General features: G+C 42.6%; 1 protein-coding gene across 1 annotated transcript; it reads right to left on the minus strand.

The window, feature by feature from the left end:
- Window positions 1-16576: 16576 nt before the first annotated feature.
- On the minus strand, window positions 16577-17480 carry LOC119332721 (homeobox-leucine zipper protein ROC8-like). The gene is made up of 3 exons (XM_037605873.1): window positions 17307-17480; window positions 17047-17164; window positions 16577-16926 (listed from the first exon to the last, which is right to left on the minus strand). Exons 1-3 carry the CDS (start codon window positions 17414-17416, stop codon window positions 16705-16707), a joined length of 450 nt encoding a protein of 149 aa, XP_037461770.1. The 5' UTR covers window positions 17417-17480; the 3' UTR covers window positions 16577-16704.
- Window positions 17481-18219: the final 739 nt, after the last annotated feature.

The following is an 18219-nucleotide window of genomic DNA, read 5'->3' on the forward strand; positions in this document are numbered from 1 at the left end:
GTATTTTTAGAATTTATTAGGAATTTTCCTTTCGGGCGAAATTTTATTAAAAAAAACCCTGTCGCCCGACTAGGCCGAAGGCCCAGCCGAGCCGGCCCGCAGCCGCCGCCGCCTTCCTCCGCGGGAGGAGTCCGGCCGCCGCCCGCTGCCGGAGTCCGAGCCGGACTCTGGATCCTTGCCGCGCCCCCTCCTCCAAGAAGACCCCCTCGGCCCCCTTTATAACCCGCCCCGCACAGCTTCCTCCTCCTCACCCCGCCAACCGCAGCCGCCGCCGCCTCCCCGAGCCGCCGCGCGGCGCCCCGCCGCTTGCCCCACCGCTACAGCTGCCGTGCCGCTTGCCGCGCCGTTGCCGCCCACCACCCGTCGATGTCGCGTCACCACCGTGCCCTGCCGTCGCCTGCCGCACCGTCGCCGCCCGCCGCCGTCGCCTCGCCGTTGACCGCCGTCGGCCAAGTCCAGTTAACCTGTAAAAATCATCGATTTTCTTTTTCGGTTAGTTAGGTTTAGATCGGTTTTATTTTAGTTCGTTATTTTGCAAGCGCTCGTTAGATTAGTTTCTTTACCGAACGGTTTTCTTCGGTTTAGTTTTGTTAGCGAACGTTTGTTCGTTTGTTTTTTATTTTCGGCGAGGGACCTATCCACGATTAGTTTTATCACAGATTAGTCCCTGGTCTTCAAACCCTCGCTACTTTTTGCTCGTTCGTCCAAATCCACTGAAACCAATGCCAAAATCTTTGTATTGTTCCCTTCTTTCCAGATAATAAACTTGAACATGATTTTGACAAATTAAAATTTGGTTTCAAGAATATTTGAATTCGAACTTCTTTTGATCGTAGTCTGAGTTCCGTAGCTCCGATTTGATTGAATCTTTTTGCAAATCGAAGCTCTTTAGTTGAAATTTCAATTTGGATCTTTTCTCTTGAGTTTACCCTTGACCCTTTGCTTGAGTGCTTATGTATGCTATTGTTTGTTTACGATAGAGTTTTCGGAGTGCGAAGCGTGCTACTAAGAGTCACTAGGGTTTTCAGATCGTCAGCAAGGCAAGTAACACTATGATCATACCCTTTATTACCCAGTTTTTATGCATTAGTTCAAACCCTCAAACACTTCATGGTTAGGACTTGATAACATGTGGGTATCGATAAGTAGTGATGAGGTAGAACCTATTGTCTTTATTTCAACCCTGGGAGTCACTTCTATGTTATGCTTATACTGCTATGCTATGCTCGTAGACGTGGTTTGGTTTGAGTGATCCATGACAGATATGAGAGTTTTAATTAATGGTTAACTTAAGGTGGCTACTTTAATACACATCTGGGTGGATTGGTTGAGACACCCTGGAGCACCCAGTGGTTGTCTGGGCACCTGGAGTAATCCAGTGTTGTCCTGGGATATCCCGGAGTACCCGTGTGACCATCCTATGGTTTGCCACCCAGGCTCATAGGATCATAAGATTATTCATGCTAGAAACTTCCGTGTGCATCCACAAGCCATTATGGGCTCTGGCATAGTTGAGTAAGTTATGGGAATCCTTTCCATGATGGGCTAGCAGATGTAGGGGATTGTAGGTGTACCGGCCTATCTATCGGTTAAGGGGACCTCTTCGAAAAGACTGTGTCTTGGTCATCCGTTTCTCAAACATCATGTAGTGCGAGAAATCCAACGGAGAAGATCGAGTCTTATGGGGAAAAGTGCGCAAACATCTGCAGAGTGTATAAACTAATCATGGTTAGCCATGTCCCCAGTTATGGACATCTTGAGTATCTGGTACTTGAATTTTTTATTTCATCTCATCACTTTACTTAATTAAATTGTTGGGTTATAATTATTATTTTGGGATTGAGTTGAGGAACCTTCTCCATGTTTTCAACAAACTTGTAGTTAAATAAAATATATTCGTTTGTTGTAGGGAAAAACTAGCTTTATGCAAATGATAACCATAGAGCCCCCACCAGTCGTATATGCATATAGTTATAGATGTTTTTGTTCATTACTCTATAGTATTATCTTGCCAGCATATTCCATGTGCTAACCTACATAGGTTGCAACGTATTATGTTGCAGAGTTTTCAGACTAAGAGTAAGGTGCTCTAGGTCATTGTCGTGCACTCAGCTATGTCGTTGGAGTTGATGGACTCATTTACCCTCAAAGCTTCTGAAGTTATCTTATTTAGATGGCCTTCAGCCATATTATTGTAATGAGTACTCTCTTTGAGTTATACGATGTAATAAGTGTGTGATTGCACTTTGTTATAAATCCTCGAGTACTGTGTGTGTCGGCATTACCGATCCAGGGATGACACTTATGCACAGAGATTTGACCATTTGAGGTCGGATCGGTACAAGATGGTATCAGAGCACACACTGACTGTAGGACGCGACCACTAAGATGAGCCATATGACACTCTTCTCTACTCATTTCTGACTCTTCTCCACATTCTACTCTATAGATGGTGGACCCAAGGAACAAGTTTGCTCAACCAGATGAATATACCCCTTTTGGACGACACTTGAAGGAGGCCACTAAATACCTGAGCATCGGAATACCAAGCTTCACGGGGACCTACACCACCACTCTACCTGAAGAAGAGCGCTGGACAATTCGAGTACATGTTCCAGGAAGGACATTCACACCAATTACCGAGCCCATAGAATTTTCTTTTGATGCACCAACCTGGAGTCTAGGAAAGAGCATGGTAGCTCACATCGCCATGGGACGCATCAACGAAGTTTACCACAAGGATCTTAAGGACACCATCTACCAGATATGTGGATGCCGAGATGATCAATGGGATATGATTTGCACGAGGAGGGACAAGTCCATTACAGCCTACATCCAGGAGTTGAACCAACACATTTTTCGTCATGAGAACCAGATGTGCACCAGCATGATGGACATGAAGAAGGTGATGTCCCAGAACATGGAGCTAGAAGAGGAACTCAAGTCTACACGTGATGGATATGAAAAGGAAATTGAAGTAGTACTGGAGAAGAATGAAGACCTAAAGAAGAAGCTAGGAATATTCATGGGAGATCCCACACCTGGAGAGGACAACCACCCCGAGGACTACATCATCATTGACGACACCGACTCCGACCCCGACAGTGATGATGATTAGGAAGACGAAGCTGGAGCATATATCATGGAGTCTTCCTCCGATCAAAATTTCTAGTCGACCACCATATTATCAGTAGAATTCCCCCATGTATATAGTAGTAGTCCGAGTATTTCGTAATGGTAGATTAGATCGATTGTATGCCCTTGTTTGAATTGAGTGGTGTGAAATGAATGTGTTTGTCTCATGTGCATATGGGTAGTGATTTCCCTTTAGACCTCACTCTATTCTATTTCTCACCCCTCTAAACCTATCAGATGCCTCCGAGACGTGACCCTGAATTTGTCTTCCCACCGGAGCTCACTCAGTTGATCCAATAACATAATGCCTTGATGCAGCTACTAGTCCAGAACCAAGGCAACAACAACAACAACAACAACAACCCACCACCACCACCTCCAGTGGACAACTTAGCCCGTTTTCTGAGGTTGAATCCGCTGGTGTTTTCTAGTAGCACCGAGCTGATTGTTGCTGATGACTGGCTCCGCAGGATTGGAACGGATCTGACCACTGCTAGTTTCACAGATGCTGAGAAGGTGCGCTTTGCCGCACATCAATTGGATGGACTCGCAGCCTCATGGTGGGAGAATTACACAACCACTTTTCCCATAGCCAATGTCACATGGGATCAGTTTCAGCAAGCTTTCCGCACAGCCCATGTCTCAACCGGAGCTATGAGTATGAAGAAGCGTGAGTTTCACAACTTATGCCAGGGAAATCGTACTGTGGGGCAGTACGTGGATGAATTTAGTAAGTTAGCTTGCTATGCCCCAGATGATGTGGCCACAGATGTCGCAAAGCAGAAGAAGTTTATGGAAGGGTTGAATGATGAGCTGAGTATGCAGTTCATAGTGGAAACATTCACTAACTACCATGAGTTGGTAGACAAGGCCCTCATGATTGAAGGCAAGCAGCAGCAGATAGAGAGCAGGAAAAGGAAGTATGGACCGGGGAAGTACAATTCTGGAGCTCAGCAGAAGCCTCGTTTTACCCCGAACTCGGGAGGACATACCCATCATAACCATGGAGGCCATACCCAGAATGAAGGAAGCTCACATAACCACAGTGGCCCTAAGAATGGTATTGGGAATGGAGGAAACAACGGTCAGAATCGTTACAACCCCACTACACCCACCAAGAAGGATCTAATCACATTACTTGTTTCAAGTGCGGGAAGACTGGACACTACGCCACCGAGTGTCCTGAAGAAAATAATGGAAATGGCAATGGAAGATCTGGGAAGAAGCCCAACCCTTTCACCAGAGGATAGGTGAACCACGTTAATGGGAGGAAGTTGAAGAGCAGCCAGATGCAGTTATCGATAAGTTTTTGTTTAAGTCATTTACTGCTACTATTCTTTTTGATACTGGTGCATTGCATTCATACATATCGAGGGGATTTGTGGATAAGTATAATTTTCCCACCAACGTTCTTAAGAAACCTATGTTAGTAAGCTCACCTGGAGCGGAGTATATGGCAAGCGGAGGATGTTTTCAGATGCCATTGACCATAGGTAGGCATGTTTTCACCTTAGACCTAATAATTCTGGAGTCACAAGGATTGGATGTGATACTAGGCATGGATTGGCTATCGATGTATGGAGGAAATATCGATTGTGCTAGTAAGTCAATTCTACTAACCACCCTGGAGGGAAAGAGGATTAAGTATGTATCCAGGCATGCGCCAAAGAGGACCCAAGTAAATTCCCTCTCAGGAATTGTTCAGGAAGAAGTTCCAATTGTGAAGGATTACCCGGATGTATTTCCAGAGGAACTACCAGGCATGCCGCCAGATCGAGACATATAATTTTTGATAGAGCTATTGCCAGGCACCGGAACAATATCGAAGAGACCGTATTGGATGCCTGCTAACGATCTGGAGGAAATTAAGAAGCAGATTAAGGAGTTATTGGAGAAAGGTTATATCTGACCAAGTTCATCATCGTGGGGAGCCCCAGTGCTCTTAGTTGAGAAGAAGGATGGATCTCTGAGAATTGTTGTTGATTATCGGGCATTGAATGAGGTGACGATCAAGAACAAGTACCCACTACCGATGATCAATGATCTGTTTGACAAACTGCAGGGAGCTAAAGTATTCTCCAAGATCGATCTTCGATCGGGATACCACCAGTTGAAGATCCGAGAATAGGATATACCTAAGACAACTTTCACCACAAGGTATGGGCTATATGAGTACACGTTCATGTCATTTGGATTGACCAATGCCCCTGCCTATTTTATGAGTATGATGAATAAGGTGTTCATGGAGTTCTTGAATAAGTTAGTTGTGCTGTTCATTGATGATATTTTGGTATACTCAAAGAATGAAGAGGAGCACAAGGAACATTTGCGATTAGTTCTCGAGAAGCTCAGAGAAATTCAGCTATATGCCAAGTTCAGCAAATGTGAGTTTTGGTTGAAGGAAGTTGGATTTCTTGGACATGTTATATTAGGAGAAGGTATAGCCGTAGACCCTACCAAGGTTCAGTTTGTCACTGAGTGGTTGGCACCCACCTCAGTTGGAGATATCCACAGTTTTCTGGGACTCACATGATATTATAGGAGGTTCATTACTTTATTTCATAATCCCATCTATGCTATACTATTTAAGGTATTTTCTTTTCAGAAATTTTCCCTTTCAGATTTAGTTTTGATAGCTAATTGTCTTTTTGTGAAGATCTTTGTGTGGATCTTTTAGTTGATATGATCAGCGGTCAAACTGTTTGCATTTCAAAATCGTTTGAATATTTCAATCATAGGGTTGCATATAGACAACTAGATGTTGGCATTTTGTTGGTGCAGAGGCTGGGTGTAATTGGTATATCTTCATGATATTAATATATTTCCTTTACTCGTTAGTAATTCATTTTTTCAAGGGATGGCACATGCACCAGATGCAGATGAGATAATGGTGGTGTCCGCCATTATTACAAGTAATTATGACCAAATGTAGCGAGAGGTCGTTACTGCCAAGGAGGAGCAACGACACGAATGGGTCTTGGACTACAAGGCAAGAGTGTGGGATGGTTCATGCACTAAGTTGGTGGAGGGAGGGGCTTGCGAAAGCAATGTGTTAAAGGTATTATGACCAAGATCAGCACCTTGAGAACCATCGGCAATGATAGCAGAGAGAGTGACAATATGAATGGGTCACTTGTAGCATGCAAGGATTTTCCTGTCCCATTGCAATGCACGGGCATATTTCTTAGTGGTTCTAATAGTGGTTCCAACACAGGGACTGGAGGAGGAGGAGATCCCAGAACCTCGAATCTCAACCAAATGACAGCAGCCCCAGAACCACACACCCATACCTCTCTCCTAAAATCTCAAGCCCCAGAAAACCTGCAACAGGTCAAGCCAAATGCTCTGGATTTCTTCCTAAGCAAGAACAATGATAGTTTGGATGGTTTTGGGTTACTAAGAGAAATGGAGGGATGGAATGAAGATGACATTGACACTAAGGATGAATGGGATGGTCTGCAAGAGGAACTGCAAGTCAAGTAGCCTGCAAAACAGAATGGAACTCCGCAAAACCAACATTAGGAAGTAGGTTATCCCCCTATCCAAACAAATTAGTCGGGGAAAAAGAGAAGTGGGGCCCCACTCAAGCTCCTAGGGCCAGTGCCAGGAACGCCAGAGACACTAGGACCATCCTGCAGAAAGCTCAACAACTCAAAGAAGCTCAGGATGCAACAGCTAAAAAAGAGCATGGTATGAACTCCACTCCTTTCTCCCTTTTCAATAATACTTCCTTTCTTGCAGTAGCTTCAAAGATAGGGATTGATGTTGACTCTGATGGAATAGATAGGGATAGTATAGTTGCTTTTAATTCTTCGATTTCTAACAGGACGGTTGGTCCTGCTTCAGAATTCACCACCCCTGTCAGATGTAGTAGTGAAGGAGGGGTGGATCATAACAGTAGCCCAGACTCTGATAAAATTTGCAACTTGGTATGCAAAAAAAATGGGGCAAGCACCTAAGTTGTTGTCATGAATGCTATTTTTTGGAATGTTAGGGGTATTGTTCCCAAGGCAGACCTCTATCCCTGGGTTCCAGGAAACCAAGAAAGAGGACTTCTCTCATTCATACCTTAATCTTTAGTTGGTAGTAGGAATTTCTCTTGGCACCACCCCCCATCCAAAGGCTCTACTGGAGGCATCCTGATGGGGGTGGATGCAGACATCTTTGAGGTCATCTCTTGGTCTCATCTTGATTTTTTTGTCAGTTGTGTCCTCAAATTGAAAAGTGGGGATACCACCTTTAGGGTCATTACTGTGTATGGGTCTCCTTATGAAGAAGGAAAGGAGGCTTCCATTTCAGAGCTTCACTCTCTATTCATGGAAATCCCTTCCCCACTCTGATAGGGGGGAGATTTTAATCTGGTCAGATATGCTAGAGAGAAGAGTAATGGAGTTGTAAATCACAGATGGTGTGATAACTTCAATGCCTGGATAGAAATTTGGAGTCTATTAGAAATTAAACTATCTAGAAGGAAGTACACTTGGGCCAACAACCAAGTGGACCTGATAATGTCCACAATAGATAGACTTTTTTGTAATACTAAACTTGATAAGCTCTTCCCTTTAGCTTCCTGCAATGCTCTGCCTAGGTGTGGCAGTGACCATGCCCCCATTATTTGGGATTCTGGGCTTGGGCACACACCTAAGAGTAGTAGTTACAAGATGGAAAAGTGGTGGTTACTAAGGGAGGACTTCTCCAAATTAGTTGCTAAAATTTGGAATGAGCCCACTTCAGGAACCACCCCTATGGACAATTGACAAGACAAAATTAGGAAACTTAGGAGGGTGACTAAAGGCTGGAGCTCCAATGAGGAGGCCCAACTTAGAATATATAAGAAAAATCCTACTGGAGGAATATGATAAGCTAGACATTAAATCTGAAACTATGGTCCTCTCTCATATTGAGTTCTCTAGGCTCAAATTTACTCATGCTGAGCTCCAGAAAATTTGGCTGCAGGAAGAGATTAAAGCAAAACAGAGGACTAGAGATAGGGATATTAAAGGAGATAGGAATATAGAATACTTCCATGCAGCGGCCAACCAGAGGAGGAGGAAGACTATTATCCACTCCTTAGATGGCCCACAGGGGCCATTCACTAATACAAACGGGATGTTTGACATTGCCTGTAGTTTCTATAAGGACATGTTCAAATTGGAAGAAAGAGGGGGTTTTCATCTAAACCCCTCATTCTTCTTAGATGAAGAAAAAGTTAATACCCTAGAGAATGAGATCCTAGAAGCTCCTTTATCTGAGGAGGAAATCAAAAGAGTTGTCTTTGAATCATACTCTGACGGGCCCCTGGCCCTGATGGTATTCCTTTTTTCTTTTACCAGCATTTTTGGGAGTTAGTTAAGAAAGACCTGATGGCCATGTTTGAAGATTTCCATAAAGAAGAACTTGCTATTCACAGGCTTAACTTTGCCATGTTGAACCTTATCCCAAAAGAGGCTGATGCTTCTTGTATGAGGAAATTTAGGCCAATCAGCCTGCTTAACTGTAGTTTTAAGATCTTTACCAAAGTCCTTACTAATATACTATCTATGATTCTCCAAAGACTCATAGCTAGCAACCAATCTGCCTTTTTTGGAAAGGAGATACATTTTGGAAAGTGTGGTCACAACTCATGAGTGCTGCACTCCATCCACTCTAGCAAGAGATAAGGGTTAGTTCTTAAATAGATTATGAGAAAGCTTTTGAAAAAGTGAATTTGGATTTCCTAGAGGAGCTACTTAAGAGAAGGTGCTTTGGAGACAAATGGGTCCACTAGATCCTGCAAATCACTAAGGGGGGGTTCAGTGGGGGTCAGAATGAACAACACTGAAAGTGATTTTTTTCTTATCGGCAAAGGCTTGAGGCAAGGGGACCCTATCTCCCCTCTGCCCTTCAACCTAGTGGTTGATGCACTTACTAGGATGCTAATCGAAGCAGAAGACAAATGACTGATTGAGGGGTTGTGCCCTGAGGTCTGCCCTTGGGGGATCATCTATCTGCAATATGCTGATGATACTATCTTATTCTTGGATAAGAACTTGGAACATACTAGGAATCTTAAGATGATTCTCTCTTGTTTTGAGCAGATCTCTGGTATGAGAATTAACTACAGTAAAAGTGAGCTCATTCCCATCAACATAGAAGAGGATGTTTTTGGGAGTTTCTTAGAAACGTTATAGTGCACTGGGGGCTCTTTCCCCATTAAGTATCTTGGGATCCCTCTACATTATGATAAGCTTAGGAGAGAGGATATCCAACCTCTTATTGGTAAGATCATGAAAAGGATTGCTGGGTGGAGAGGGAAGCTACTTTCCTCCAAGGGCAGAGTAATCCTCATTCAGGCTTGTCTGGCTAGCATCCTTGTATACCTACTTTCTTTCTTTAAATTTCCAAAATGGGCCATAGATCTTATAAACTCTCAAATGGCCAACTGTCTGTGGAATGACTTTGAGGGTCACAGAAAGCTGCATTTGGCCAACCGGAAAAATGGTTTGTATGAAAAAAGAATTTGGAGGCCTAGGTATCCCAAACCTCCAAGATGTTAACCTTTGTCTCTTATGATCTTGGGTTAAGAGATACTATGAAGGGGAAGGAAAACCTTGGAAAATGATGATAGATCAGAAATATATGAGAGGCAAAACCAATGTTGTTACCCCTAGTACCAACATAAATATTTCTAGGTTCTAGAAGGGGGTTAAATCCATCGTCCAAACTTTGAAATTTGGATATAGATGGAAGGTAGGAGTGGGGAATAAAATCAGGTTTTGGCAAGATACTTGGTTTGGTACTTTCCCCTGGCAGCCCAATTATGGCCAGTTTATGTGCTCTGTAATGAGCAAACTAAAAGTATTAGTGAGGTCTGGAATGGGGAAATCCTTAAACTTACTTCAGGAGAAACTTTAATGACAAGCTCATGGAGCAATGGTACAAACTTCTTGAAATTGCCGGGGGGATTAACTTTAGCAATGACCCTGATGCCCTCATCTGGCATCTTGAAAGAAAGGGAGTCTATTCTTCTAGCTCTGTGTACCATGCGAACAATTTCAGGGGGGGTGCAACCACTGTATTTGCCTGCTATGTGGAAGCTAGCAGTGCCCCCCCCCCCAAGATTCATGTGTTTCTCTAGTTGTTTTCCCAAAACAAGCTAATGACCAGGGATAACCTGAGGAAAAGGCACAAAATCAAACCCTAGATTGCGTGTTCAGTGCTGAAAATGAGACAAATCATCAATTATTCTTTGATTGTGTGGTTGCCAGGAATATATGATCTTTTGTCAGTCATCATTTCCAAAAAGAGATAGGCACTAATTTTGAGTCTGTAGTATGTTTTTGGATCTCTAATAAGAAGAACCTAGCCTTGAACGTTATTAGCTCTGTTGTCCTATGGTGTTTGTGGAAATATAGGAACTCTATGATTTTTAACAACACCATCTGGACCTCTATTACTCTAGTATGGAGTCTGCTCCCTGGGATGCTCAAGTTCTGGGTAATTCTGACCCTAGAAGCAAGCAAAAACAAGGTGGAAGCATTCTTGAGTGCTCTGACAAAGCTTCTCCAACAACCCCTGAGGATCTTGAGTGGCTGAAGATGAAGACCACAAGATTTGATGTTGGAGCCAACTGGCGTAACCTCAGGATCTCAGAAGATGGGAGTTGCTTCCACTCCCCTGTCAAGAAGCGAGATACCAACGACAAAGTCGCAGTGACCAGCGCGGTGTCCACCCTTGTGATCCTTCTGGTCGCCCCAAGCTGCTCTAGCGGTGTCGCTCAAGTTCAGAAAAGGGGAAGACATGATCGTGATGTGACTCGAAACTCTGCTTGTCTCTATTTTTGCTTTCTCTGGCTAACAGAAGTTCAGACTGCTAGGAGCTTAGCTCAGTCATCTTGTTTATTTTTTCTCTGCATTTCCTGTTTTGCATCAGCTTAGTTGATTGCACGCGTGTGTTGTAATAAGCGAACCCTCAAACATAAGTTGGGTTGTATTTCGATGGTTTCATTCTAGCTAATGGAATCGGGGAGAGGCCTCCCTGTTCATCTAAAAAACAATCGACCCGTGTTTCGTTAAATGAGGTAAAATTTATAGATTTTTCTTAAATGGCGTAAACTCCATCAAAAAGAAAAAACATGGGGTAAAAAATGGAAATAACTCTAGTCAAATAATTTATATATTTTTCCTTCCATGCGATCCATAACACAGTCGGAAATTGCTTTCGTTTACTGCGAGCTCAGATGCTCTCATGAAATGGGAATTCCAAATAAAATAACAAACAATTCTAAAAAAATGAAATCTGCTCGAGTATTTTAGGTACATGCAAAATTTTATGGAGAAATGAAATCCAAGATGTTGTAGAAAAACAAACAAATTTACCCTAAAGAACTTTGAAAATAGACATTTTGGTGACCCTTTTTTTCTCCCAAGCAGCACAAATATCATTATCACGAAACCTAGCCCTCACCTAGAACGCTCAAGCAACATTGATGCCATAAGAATTCAGATTTGTTTTTCTATTTTTGTAATATACTACCCATCATATGGGAAATATGATCTCGGGTGCTGAAACTGTGAGTTTATAAAATTTGTAGATCAAATGAATTTTCATGGTGATGTGATTCACAATTTAGAATAGTCTAATTTTCATGATGATTACATATTAATAAGGCCATGCTAAAAACATTATAGCGTTTAAAATGTTTGTATGGATCATTATTCTCCCTTTGCATCTCTCTATGTACTTCCATTCATGCAGGATGATGAAGTAAATGTAAGGTTTTACATACCATGGTTAGTCTATGTTAATACTTGTTTTATGTGAATAATATATTATGCCTCACACTATGTTGGGTGGCATTTTATTTACGTGAATAATATTTCAGAAGCCAATGTATTGTGTCAACTGTATATGTTGTTCACTGTGAATAACTTTAGAATTAGTAGTTGTGAGGATTACTGTAAAATAGGTACAGTTGTAGATTAGTAAACAAGGAAAACATATATGCATTCTATCAACAAAATATTCCTGAATTATGGTGGTGTTACGTAAAAAATCTTTCACATGTATATTGGGTATATTGCTTACAATACAAGTTGACATCTGTACCGGTGTGACAAAGTTCTTCATGTAAACTACAATTGTAGGGTCTTTATATGTTATTTCTAAAATTATATGAATAAAATATATATCATAATGCTAAAAAAACATACATCTTATGTATGCATGGCAGTAGGAGGCATCATGTCAACAAGTTATTTGTGTTCATTTTCCATGTATTCTCTTAATAGTACGCATTGTTTCCATAACTGGATTTTTTTGCTATAGTTGTTACACACGAGTTTATTCATGTGCGTTGTGCTATTTAACCATATAATTTATACAAACTATATTGTATTAAGTATAATTCAAATACAATTTGAAGTTTTGCAAGAAGCCTATCAGCATTGAAATTTAATATGTTCTACAATTTTATCTAGAAGAGTTCGCAAATCACTTCATATCAACTTCATTAGAGTTTGAGATCAAACAAACTAAATATTAGGGAGCACAAAAAATTACACCAAATCCAAGCAATGCCTTATTATAAATTGTGTTTCGAGGACAATCATACACTTTACCAGCACAAATGCATGTTTAATTTTGATTCTATAATGTGTTCAAAAGTTGCTAAGCTTGTAAAATATATGGAAGCTACGCATCCATGCCCGACACAAAATAGTCATGCTCTTTTATGGTTATATTTTTTGTTGACAACTACACGACATTTAGTGCATTTAGTGCATCCTTCGTGGATTGCAATGATAACGGATAAGAATTCTACATTAACTATGACGGTTTCTATTCTGTAACCGAAGATCCATCCTGAGATAAATTAATGAGTTGAATCTGCCAAGTAAGATGAGCATATGTGCACGAGCATAGAGACAAACATCTACATGGTATTTCGTTTTCAGTCAACACATTCTGCACAATCTTGGACACTACTTAACATTTATGGGCCTTGTCAAGGAGAACAAAGTGTGAATTATATCAACTGGCTTTTCAGATTAAACATCTCCCATGATTAAGAATGGCTTCCAACAGGGGATTACTGTTTCACTCACATCCAAGACAACCGCAACAAACCTGGGAGAATTATTGCGATGTGATAACTTTCAATTACTTTATCAGCACACAAAGCTCAATTTAATTACCCATCAAAGGAAGAGCCGACACGTGGAGAAATATGCAGACTGATGCTTTGCTGGAACAACTTGATTGCTTTCTCATTACCAACCATTGAACCAATTAAACCCCTGCGAATGTGTGTGTCTGACATGATACCTTGTGTTGTTAGCATTGAGACCAGCATTCCCTGTAGCAAGCTCTTCCGATTTGGTTCCTAATGGATACAACACCTGGGTTTCTTGGCAATGGTTCAATCTGCTAGGCGAAACTGGTAAGAGACAACAGTGCCACTATTCTTTGTAGAAAGTTCAAGAAATTGCATTATTAACTTAAAAACTGGAGCAAGAACATTTCCAAACGCTCTAGTGCAATTGAAACCTCAAATAAGGCTCTTTCTAGAATTGATAGTTTGCAAAAATAGAGCTTTAACCATCCCTGGAGCCAACTTCGGAACTATTCTGAAGAAACAATTGTGTCGCCTTTTATGCTATGACAAATAGTATTAGAAAAAACCATTGCATTATTAGATTCAATTTGGAGATGAGAGCTTGAAACTTTTCAAAGCCATGGCATTTGAACGATACAAAAGAAATACTATTCCATCACTTACAACTTTAGATGGCTCTTACATTGAAGATCATGATGGTAAAGAATCAATCATGTTTCAATCCTTCAAAGAAAGGTTTCGCACATCCTCCCCACACGAGATGAAATTTAATATTTATAACATTATTAAAAAGATTGAAGGCCTTGATCAGCTCACTACTCGTTTTATCTGAGAGGAAATTGACGAAGTAATGAAAGAAATGCCAGTTGATCAAGATCCTGGCCTAGAAGGATTTGGTAGTGGTTTTTATAAGACCTATTGGCCCATTATCAACGAAGATTTATATGCTATGTGTTCTCAATTCTTTGAAGGAAAATTAAACGTTGAAACATTAACAATGGTTTTATCACTCTAATCCCCGATAAATGGCTTCAGCACTCTCGAATTATTGCCTAAAGGTTATGACTAAATTGTTTGATAATCGTCTATAGTCCTTGATCTTGAAAATCAATCACCGTAATCAATACAATTTTCTTAAAGGCCGGTCGATTCAAGACTGCTTAGCATGGGCGCTTGAATACATTTTCCAATGCCTCTAGGAAAGAAATTGTCCTTCTTACCATGATTTTCCAAAAGATTTCAATACGATCAAACATGAAGCAATGATCAAGATTATGAAAAGCATGAGGTTCAATGACAAGGCGCTTGGGTGGATTAAGTGCATTTTTTCCTTGGGGAAATCTTTGGTACTATTAAATGGGATATCTGGACACCAATTCCATTGCAAACGTGGGGTAACTCAAGGAGACACGCTATCACCCTTGAGTTTTGTTCTGGCGGTAGATTTACTTCAAGCAGTAGTAAATGATGTGTTTCGTTAAGAGAGAGTCAGTTTACCCTTTCCATGCCAAAATTTAGCAGATTATCTCATGATCCAATATGCCGACGATACAATTACTACGATGTCGGCATGTCGAGTTCAAGCTGCTTCGATCAAAACAATCTTGTCTGACTATGTTATTTCCATTGGTTTGAAGATCAACTTCCACAAGTCCACCCTCATTCCAATCAGCTACAATGGTTCGATTTGCACCAATGATGGCTAGCATTTTTGGTTGCACCACTGGAACTATGCCATTCACTTACCTCGGCTGCCTCTGGGTAGTACACGCCCATCGATACAAGATCTCATACCTTTGGTTTGTCAGATGGAGCGGCATCCCACTGCTATGCTCACCATGATGTCTTATGATGCAAAACTTTCGCTGCTCAATTCTCGATAATTTTTCAACTGGGTTCCTATTGGCAGCTTTATCCACAAGTGCCATCGAGTCTATCAAATATAGCAATGATCATGCAAACAAGCGATATGGTCTATAAACCATAACGGCCACACCATTAGAAGCTTCAGAATATGTATTTACTGATGCCATATTTTTTGTGACAAATAATCTTGAATTACACTTTTCGAACTATGGACATAGAAGTTGGTACATAACACTTCACGAAATTCCAAACCCTGCGCAAAATGAAAACACGATGATTGCGATTCAACGTCCCACGCACCGGTTGAAACTTGTGCCTAGATCTAAGGTTGTGGACTTTGGGACACAGCATGGCTGGCGCCCGAAGCGATGCATGCCACCGTTCAATGGGTCAAACCAGCAGTAGTCTGGCGGCCAATGCGCCTACATGTATTTGCTATATGGCAGGCGATGGGACGCAACACACCTAGCATGTGCATTGACACACTGGCTCACACAATGAAGACATAGATAACAATATTCTTGTATCTTTTGAGAAGGGCAACCCTTCGAGCGTCCAGGAGCCCACCTCCAACATCTCTGAGTCGGGCCTTTTAGTGACCAATCATGATATAACATGGAGCAGGAACCAACACCACCAACATTTCCCAGAGTCGGCAAGACGTATGTATTATGACAGACGACGGGATGCAACACACCTAGTATGTGGGCTGGCGCATTGGCGCAAGCAAACGCAACAGCCCACCAGCAAATCAACAGTGTGTACCCGCCACACAAAGCCCATTGCTAGGCAGCCTCTGGGCGGGATAACCGGTAAATGGGTGGGATACAAGCACGCGCACGTCGGACCCCACCACCATCGCATTGGAGTATCCGGCACACCCAAACACAACGCGAGACAAGCAAATCAACCATCCATACCGTGTGTGCAAGACACTGGCTCCGCATCGGGTCCAGCACCAGTCGGCGTATGAGCGGGGTAGCCGAGCGGCGTATAACCTGTTCCTTGGATTTGGCGTGTTAGATACTTAGATCTCTCTCCACTTTCTCAGCTGTGGTGTCGCGGTGATGAGATTCTCACGGTCTCGCATCTAATAGGGTTGACGCTGCTGCCGGAGAGAACCAAGCCGCCGTGTCCTGCCCGCCGAGGAGCGGGACAGTAGTCACAACACACACACAGCAAAAGGAACGACGGGATCTACTACTAGTATTATCGAAGGAAACCATGTTTCTTACGGAAGTAGCAGAACCGGCTTTTCATGAAATATAATCTCATACATCGAATTGAGTATGTAGATCTCCTTTGTTCTGACTTCTCCCAGGAGTAATGTTGGAGCTTCTATGGTGGCTCCAATTAATAAATGAGTACGAACTAGAGTACAAGACTTCCCCGGCAGTTTGTGTAGGCACAGTCCTCAGTTACAACACAAAGGCCCAACAAATTGCCCACGACTCGATGGAGAGATCTGACAACTAAGGATTAATCAGGACCAAATCATGTCTCTTATTCCAAACTTTGTACTAGTTTATTCGAACTTATGCATGTTTGGTCATACAATTTCCTCGCCGAAAGCATGGCGGAGGAACATCGACATGCAAAAAGTAAAGCTAGGGCTCCTCTTGGAAAGATGTGGTGCAGTGGAGGAGCCCCGCATTGAGGCGAGCGTTCTCCCGATTGAGCTCCTGCTGGTCGATGCAGTCCTTGGCGACGCCGACGCAGTTCGGGCAGGTAGCGGAGTTCTTGAGCGCCTCCCGCACGGCCATGATCTCGGACCGGAGACTCATGTTCTCCCAGCGGAGGAAGCGATTCTCCAGCCGCTCGTGCTCAATCTGCCATGCCATCATACAGATTCCAGCCCGTTAATTGCATCACCGATCGAGGACACGATCGAAAATATGGAAAAATGGAAAACTATGGAGCAAATCAGAGATCCAGTGCATAACCCATACCCTGATCTGTGTGCGGTGGTTCTGGAACCAGGATCTGACCTGCTTGGTCTCCAGACCAAGCTCGCGTCCAAGCTGAGCGCACTCGATCTCACTGGGGTGATCGGACTTCTTGTACGACCTGAGCGCGCACACCACACATACATAATTGATTAGTTTCTGCCAATCACTATAGTGTCTAGTACGCAGTAGTATGAAGATGCATAGAACATCAAATCACGGGAAATGGACAAAAAATAAGATATTAAGAGATTAGAACCTACTCCTCCAACTTCTGGACCTGCTCCGGTGTGTGGCGGCGTTGGCGCTTCCGGCGCTCCTGCAGCTGCTGCTGGCTGTCGGAGCCCCCCTGCTGGTGGTCGCCGAAGTCCATGGCTCTCGCTCGCTCTCTCTCGGAGGCTGGCTATAGAAGGAGAGGATGGAAGGGGAGCGATGGCTTCTTGCTCTGATGTGTGATCCCTCCCGGCCGGTGCTCTCCTATTTATACAGAAGCCTTGGTAACGCCAACATTGTGCTGCTCACTGCCAACCCATGGTATCGTCGTTTCCTTCTTTGGCTCCATCTACTAACCACCCCCGCTCCTTGGCTTCTTTCGTCCATCTTGCTCGAGAAGCCCCGCTCCTTGGCTTCTTTCGTCCATCTTGCTCGAGAGCCCCCGCTTCTTGTGTTGCGTTTGCATCTCCTCCTCTCTTTTGGTGAGTGCACATATATTAGAATGACTTAATTCCGTCTTTTTACCTACTAATTAATCTTTTGCCAGAATTACCATTGTTTGAGAGCTGCAAAACTTTAGAGAGTAGCTAGAGTACTTCCTGGAAAATATCACGCAGTCCTATTCTGAAGGTGACGGAGAAAAGCAATTCTCCCATGCACCGGGGTCCCGTGCATGAGAGAGCCCTTGATTTTGCTTAGAGATTAGATGCCAGACACATTGATTGAGCTTGTACTTTCTTAGATATTTTTCTGACCGCATGCAAGCACATTGTACCAGCTATTTTCCACCATCCCATACTTTTTCATTTTATTTCCAAGGTTAAATCTATTTCATTTTTAAACCAAAAATATAACTTATGACATGTTTGCATTTTTGTGTTTATGATGATGAGAACTTCAAAACGAGACCACTTTTGAATTACTTCAATAAGTTTTAAAATTGTGATTCCCAGTGGAACATAG

The sequence above is a fragment of the Triticum dicoccoides genome, chromosome 7A, assembly GCF_002162155.2.
Source record: "Triticum dicoccoides isolate Atlit2015 ecotype Zavitan chromosome 7A, WEW_v2.0, whole genome shotgun sequence".
Lineage (NCBI taxonomy): Eukaryota > Viridiplantae > Streptophyta > Magnoliopsida > Poales > Poaceae > Triticum > Triticum dicoccoides.

Bases quoted from the DNA above. Each gene is read 5' to 3' on its own strand.
- LOC119332721 (XM_037605873.1), bottom strand. From the start codon at position 17,416: ATGGACTTCGGCGACCACCAGCAGGGGGGCTCCGACAGCCAGCAGCAG. The intron at 17,165-17,306 runs GTAGGTTCTAAT...GTGCGCGCTCAG, and splicing joins CAGGTCCAGAAGTTGGAGGA to GTCGTACAAGAAGTCCGATC. The intron at 16,927-17,046 runs GTATGGGTTATG...ATGGCATGGCAG, and splicing joins ACCACCGCACACAGATCAGG to ATTGAGCACGAGCGGCTGGA.